The following is a 6,943-nucleotide window of genomic DNA, read 5'->3' as shown; positions in this document are numbered from 1 at the left end:
ACATACGTCATATGTTTTGTTAAATGTTTCCCACAATCAAAAGTGTCCATAACAGTGCTGCAGCCAATGGTGTGACAGTAGCTGTTCTCCGAGGCCCAACGAAAGAGTTAAACCTCCAGCGAGGGAGACAGTCGATTGGTAAGCTGACTCCCATAACTATCCTTGGCTCAGAGCAGGCACCAGAGCGTCCCTTTAATTCCCTCTCAGTCCGTCAGGTTTTTTTAAGGGGTGAAACTTCCATAGAAATCTGATGTTTACTCCCCGTGATCAGACAGAGGAACTGCAAAATCGCCATGCGGTAGTTAACTTTTCAGATCAGGTGAAGTACTTGCAACCGGTGGAATCGATAAGGCAGGAGTCGGTGCATCGGAGCTGCCCAAAGGATCTGCAGGGGACAGGGAGAAAGGTTTTTTAACAAGACTGCAGTAAATGTACAGTAACATTTTGCACCAACACTTATGACCTACGATGTAATAGCTCAGAGTGTTTGCTTCCTTGCCAAGAGTTACATAAGAGGATTTGGTGCTCCTCTCATATCTGTACAATCAATATGGATTCGACAACTACAGCAAATTAGCTTAGCTTAGCAGTAACACTGAAAATAGGGACAAATTATAATAATTATACATTTATTTAAGTTACAAAGTGCTTTACAAGGGCAGCAAAATAAAACAGATAGGTCATAAAATCACGAGTCAATCAGGAATCACAAATATTTAAAGACACTATGATTTAAAAGAACTCTAAATGACTTAAAAATCAGGAATAAGCCCTCTGAAAAAAGTACAATCAAGGAGATATAGTGTAGAGTAAGGGAGCTTTAATGGGGAAAGAGGGTAGATGATTTTTTTATACCTTTGGACAGAGCTGGGTTTAATTATTCAAATCCTTGTGCTGAGCAAAGCTAACCATCTCAAGCTCTAACTTCATATTTAGTGTGTCAACATGAGATTGGAAAACCTCATTGTTCAATCTTAGCACAGAAGATCTCTGTGAATTTCCGACCTATGGTGCAGCCAAGTGCTCTCGCACCTTCGTGGTGTTTGTTAGTATTTTCATTTGTAGAAGCTGTGACTGAGCATACCCAGGAAGATAGGACTTGCAGGTCTGATAACCAAAGTCCTTTCCGTCGCACTCTTCCATGCCTTCATGTCGGTAGCCGTCTCCACAGTAGGCCCACTTGCAGTCTGAGGTGATGAAGGGAAGGAGATGAGGAAGAGGAGGAGGAGGAGGAGGAGGAGGAGGGGGTCGTGGAGGGAAGGGAGGGAAGGAGAGACATTACTAATTGCTTTGGCACACCTCCGTGTTTCACAGATGCTAATACAGCATTTTTCCTGCTAATTTAATTGAACAGCCGAGCCGAGAGTAGCGGGAGGATGGCAGGAAAAAAGAGAGGGTGAGATTAATGAAAGATCAGGGAAAGGTTTCACAGTGCGCACTGCTTTTATCCTCTGCCATGTGGGCTCAGACTCTGTGGTGCACTGTAGTTAGGCTCTGCGGGGCGTCTCATGAGCAACTGGGTATATGGCAGCATGATGTTTATGCAGCAAAAAGCTTTGTAGTTGAAGAGCAGTGGTTTTTTCTTCATCTAGCAGATCTGTAGATCGTTAGTCAAGCAACTATTTTTGAATCTTTATCTTTACATTGCTGAGCATGTGTTTATAGAGGAACAATAGAAGCAGGTAACTCACTGAGGCAAGCGTCAGTGACGAGCTGGTTTCCATCATCACACTCCTCTCCGTGCTGGGCCTGCACCTTCCCGTCCCCACACACACCCTCTCTGTCCGGGACTTTCTCTGTGGACTGGAACGCCTGGAAGGGCTGGACGAACCGTGAAGAGGAAAACAAGCGTTGACTTAAAATTACAGGTGAGCAGATGTAATGGGATCTTGGGCAAACACCAGGCTTAACCTGGTAAACTACAACGGTACTCAGTAGAGCTCATACCTGAACAGCACCTTTCATGTATTCAAGCTGCACCAAATTTCAAACACTCCAAAAATATCAGTTCCCTAATTGTGCCAGACTGTTTTCCTATCAAAATCCAAGAAAAAACAGTCCTGTAGCAATGTTAAAGATGTGTGACTTAATATTTTGTGTTCATCTCCGACACATACTGCATCCTTCCTCACAGTTTTGTGGTTTTGCATAATCCTGCTAACTAATAAACAAACAAACAACTGCAGATGAAAACACTAGGAGAGGACTCAGTAGAGAACAAACCCCCGCCAAGGCCCGTCAGCCCCTTTCAATTCAACCAAGCTGCACCAAATTTGTACACACTCAGCACTATTTCAGACATGACCTGCGGGTTAAGGGAATTGGAAACAGAGTTTAGCCGCAGTTTGTCTTTCACACAAACACAGCAGGAGGTTCTCTGCACAGACGCTTTTACAACAGCAACAAATCCACATTATTCAGGCGAGAGGTGGAGCCAGCAGACAGAGGTCCTGTTTGTCAGGTTAGAAGAGTCATCAAACCAACAACTCTCTCTGCTGGGAAAAGCTTTACAAAATTGAAATAATAAGCTGTAAGGTTTAAATTAAGCACACTTTTGGCCTTGATATATAAAGTAACTGTGAGCTGTAAATCATGTCATGGGCTCACTGGCTCACTGACTGTGAAATATACTACAGCTTTCAGCACCGGTTACCTGTAAGGGCTTCCATCCATCTTTATCTTTGAAGTACAGCATCCTCTGATCCTTCCTAAATGCCAGTGCATTGTCCAGATGAAGACGGCCCATCTCCTCTTTATTGGTGACCACAAATATCTTCAAGTAAACAACGAGAGGACATTAAAGACTGATGAATAATGATTGTTTCAGTAGTGATACACATTTAATTTGGATGATATAGGGCTGTGTTGTGGTGACCAGAGTCTTACTGCAGGGACTTTATTGGAGCCCCCCCGTTGTGTGTAGCTTCCGAAAGGAGCATTATTAGCTCCAGGCGTGGTGTCACAGTCACAGCGACCTGGTGCACCGGGGGGTCCCTTCTCTCCTTTTTCACCCTCTAGATAGAGACCTGCAGAAAGAAACGTACTTTATGACACGGTGGTAAAAAAACACATGCCTACACCATACTGATCGTGTTTGTGTGTGTGTGTGTGTGTGTGTGTGTGTGTGTGTGTGTGTGCGTGTGAGTTACCTGAGGCCGGTGGACCAGGTGGCCCAGGAAGGCCATTTGGACCTGGGGGACCTGAAGGGCCCATGACTCCTGAGGCTCCAGTCTGGCCCTTCATGCCCTGTGCAAACCAGAAAACATCACAATATTAGAAAAAACACACACACACACACACTCACTCACCCAGTGACTTTATCACAGCTATGCACACCTGACATGTAGGCCACCATGTGTGTGTGTGTGTGTGTGTGTTTGTGTGTGTGTGAGCAGAGTCAAGGAGTCTTGTGTATTCTCCTTCCTGTCTTCCTCTCACCTGTTTGCCTCTCTTCCCAGGCCGCCCAGTCGGTCCTCTCTTCCCTGAGACTCCTGGCTCTCCCTTTGGTCCCTGGTCACCCTGTAAGAGGAGTGTAATTGAGGAACAGCCTTATGATGTTAAATCAAATATTTAAGCATCCCCATTGTTTAATCATTCTTACCTTCTGGCCAAGCATCCCGGACAAACCAATGGAACCCTTTAAATGGACCAAATGAGAGATTTAATGTGAGATGACATGTAATTCCCACCACAGATTTGTTACTCGAGTGTTTAAAGTTGATTTAATCCAGCTCTGACACAGACAATTTGAATGGTAAGGACCTGACAGATTACATCTCATGAACCACTTTGGATACTAGCAGAAGCTGTTCTACAGGATGTCACTGCCTGATCAAATGATTTTGACCATTATTACACACAGAACACTTTGCAAAAACAATTCCAGGGCCTGGAATAAGGAAACTCCAACCTTATCGCCTTTTGGTCCTGCTGACCCCAGGTCACCACGAGACCCCTTTCAAAGAAGAAAAGGGTAAAGGGAGGTGAAACATAGCATATTATAGTTAAGTAATTACAAGGAGTTGCTATGGTGCATGTGACTGAATTTACCTTATCTCCTTTGTAGCCAGGTAAACCCTGAAAAGGCAGATGAGTGAATGATTACACAGAAGGGCATCGAACATGTGTGTGATGATGTACTATTGTGACAGACCTTTGTCCCTGGTGGGCCCCTCAGTCCTGGTAATCCCATGAGTCCTGAATCCCCGTTCTCCCCCTTATAAAAAACAAAACGACACCATATATTTTAGTCTGTGCCATATTAGTAATGAGCCATTTTCCACAAAAATGTGTTAGTACATGGAAAACCATGTGATTTACCTTGAGTCCCTCTGGACCAGTCCATCCAGGTAGCCCTTGTTTCCCTGGGAGACCTGGCGCTCCTGTACGACCCTGCAGCAACACAAACACATTTGTCTCTGCTTGTTTAATATAGAACCTGCTGCTTGTGTGGTGTTAAGCTGTAAGAGTTAGTTGTGGAGCGGTTTGCTGACTGACGGTCTTGAGGTAACTCGGCACCTTCTCCCTGTTTGTCCATGAGGCTCAACACCATGCTGCGCCGGCCTGATTTTGATGGAGACCAACAAATAAGCTGCGAATCTGCGATGCCCTGATAACAACAGGACAAAGGCTACAGCCTGCAAATCTTAACAATGCCACAGACCTTAACAAGTGGACTGGAATAAAGCTTTATTTAAGCAGGAGGGTCAGATATATTACACAACACCCTCACGTCTCGGTGACACCTGGACGAGTATCCCAGGGGTGCTGCAATGCTTGCGGGCGTGCTCTCGTTTAGCCGCCTGTCATTAAATCAGAGGCCTGCAGAGACACTGTGGACCTGCTGCTGCTGTGTGGAGTGATTTATCATGGAGAGCCAAAGCACTCAGGGAGATTAAAGTGCAGAAGTGGAATGCTGGAGAGGCTGCATCAGCAGGACTGGAGTCCAGTACGGCGGGCTAATGGAGCCAGGCCAAGGAAAGGAAGGAGGAAGAAGGGGAGGGGGGGTTCGTAGGAGGAGAGAAGAGAGGGGGATGATGAAGAGGAGGACGGACAGACCACATCCAGGGATACAATCAGGTTCTGGTACGTGGCCGCAGCGGCTACAGAGTCTAATGGGGCATGACCCATTTGGCAGCTGCCGAGGATATTTTGAGCGCATCAATAGACAAATCGCATCACAAAGATTGAGGACGTATCAGCTGGACAAAGGAGGCAGAGAAGGAGGAGAAATCCAGATCGCATTATTCCAAGGACACGCGCGAGACGGACCAAAGAGGGATGAGCGAGAGAGTGAGATATATATACGGGAGAGGAGAGAGAGACTCACCTTTGACCCTGGGCGTCCAATTTCTCCCTGGAGGAGGACAAATGAGGGGAGAAGAGGCAGAGCGCTCATTAGAGCTGAGTGGGACACAAGGACACACGCACACATACTTGCGTGGCAAAATACATTAGAGGCATATTTGAGAAATTAAAAAAACGCAAACCTTCTCCCCTTTCGGTCCTCTGATGCCAGGCAATCCACTTTGACCCTGGGAAATGAAAACAGATCTATACAGCTCACACATTCACTATTGAGCACAGACAAATCAATACTACAAAATGTTATTTGGTTTGATTCCCACATCATTTTTAACAATATTTGCATCTGCAGTATGATTTCATTACGTGATGCACTGTGATGTTATCCAATTGAAAAGCTTCTAATGGCAGTTTACAACATTGTGTGGTATTCTAATTTGCAACACAGCCTTACGTCTGGGCCCAGGGGTCCAGGTGGTCCGGGGGGGCCAGGCGAACACCCCTCAGGTGTTACGGGTTTTTCTTTTTGCTGCTCCCCTCCTCGACCAACACTTGGCTCCAACATGCTGATGTAATCCTTCAGACACACAGGTTTGAAAGTAAATGAGGGGACATCAGGCAGACAGGTTGAGTGAGAGTGCGTCTGTGTAGACCTACGGGACTGCCTCTCTTCCACAGCTGGGGCGGCGGAGGGAAGAACAGCGGCGGAGGCGGAGACACGAGACAACAGGGGTCGAACCTCATCGGCTCATCCAGCAACCTGAGGGCTGAGAGGCCGGGGGGGGGGGGGGGGGCAGAGAGAAGCAGCCGTGACAGAGGCAGGCTACATGTCCATCAGTCAGGACACTCACACACACAGATGGATGTCTTCTTACCTGACTGGGCAGAGAGGATGCTGTCCATGAAAGGGTGATGGGAGGAGGCCCACGCAGGACTCAGGAGGAGGTGGAAGGACACTGCAATTTTGACCAGGTCCATTCTACTGCTCTACTTGTTTACTCTCGTTTCACTGAAAAACACAAACACAGGCTGTCTCACACACACACACACACAAACACACACACACACACACACACACACACATACAAACAGTCATGTCCCAATGACTTCTAAGGACATTTCATTGACTTACATTGAGTTCCTGAAGACATACTACAACTTCCATTAATGTTACCCTTACCTCACCTATCCTAACTTAACTTAACTGAAACCTAAACCTTACCTAATCCTCACCTAACCTAACCATAAAACATGTCTCAATATTAAACTGTAATGACTTATGTTATGGGAGCTTGCCTTTTGTCCCTGTACCATAAATCAGCTTCCCACAATGTGACTATGTAAACAGGATTAGGTTCCCACAAACACATAAACAGACACACACACACACACTATTTATGCTGTCTGAGGTTAATGCAGTTACTGGCAACTGTCACCTCCCCCTCTGTGCTCTTGAGGATGCTTCATCACTCCCTCACTTTTGTCCTCTCTCTCTCTCTCTCTCTCTCTCTCTCTCTCTCTCTCTCTCTCTCTCTCTCTCTCTCTCTCTCTCTCTCTCTCTCTCTCTGTCCTCACAGCATAATAAACTTGTTGCACCTCAACACTGCAGCAGATGCAGTCAGCGCTGTGATTCCAGCCA

At 46.2% G+C, this 6,943-nt stretch overlaps 1 protein-coding gene across 1 annotated transcript; it reads right to left on the bottom strand.

Annotated features, from left to right (window-relative positions):
* Window positions 1–315: 315 nt before the first annotated feature.
* LOC133026313 (acetylcholinesterase collagenic tail peptide-like) lies at window positions 316–6,282 on the bottom strand. Its single transcript, XM_061093193.1, has 17 exons — window positions 6,180–6,282; window positions 5,962–6,071; window positions 5,759–5,881; window positions 5,490–5,534; window positions 5,330–5,356; window positions 4,321–4,392; window positions 4,154–4,216; window positions 4,051–4,077; window positions 3,911–3,955; window positions 3,602–3,637; window positions 3,439–3,519; window positions 3,150–3,246; window positions 2,887–3,026; window positions 2,654–2,773; window positions 1,692–1,821; window positions 1,085–1,187; window positions 316–385 (listed from the first exon to the last, which is right to left on the bottom strand). The coding sequence occupies exons 1-17, from the start codon at window positions 6,280–6,282 to the stop codon at window positions 316–318; spliced, it is 1,392 nt and encodes a 463-aa protein (XP_060949176.1).
* Between the last annotated feature and the right edge of the window lie 661 nt (window positions 6,283–6,943).

The sequence above is a fragment of the Limanda limanda genome, chromosome 19 (assembly GCF_963576545.1).
Source record: "Limanda limanda chromosome 19, fLimLim1.1, whole genome shotgun sequence".
Lineage (NCBI taxonomy): Eukaryota > Metazoa > Chordata > Actinopteri > Pleuronectiformes > Pleuronectidae > Limanda > Limanda limanda.
The sequence above is the reverse complement of the archived record's forward strand: the minus strand, read 5'-3'. Positions and strand labels throughout refer to the sequence as shown.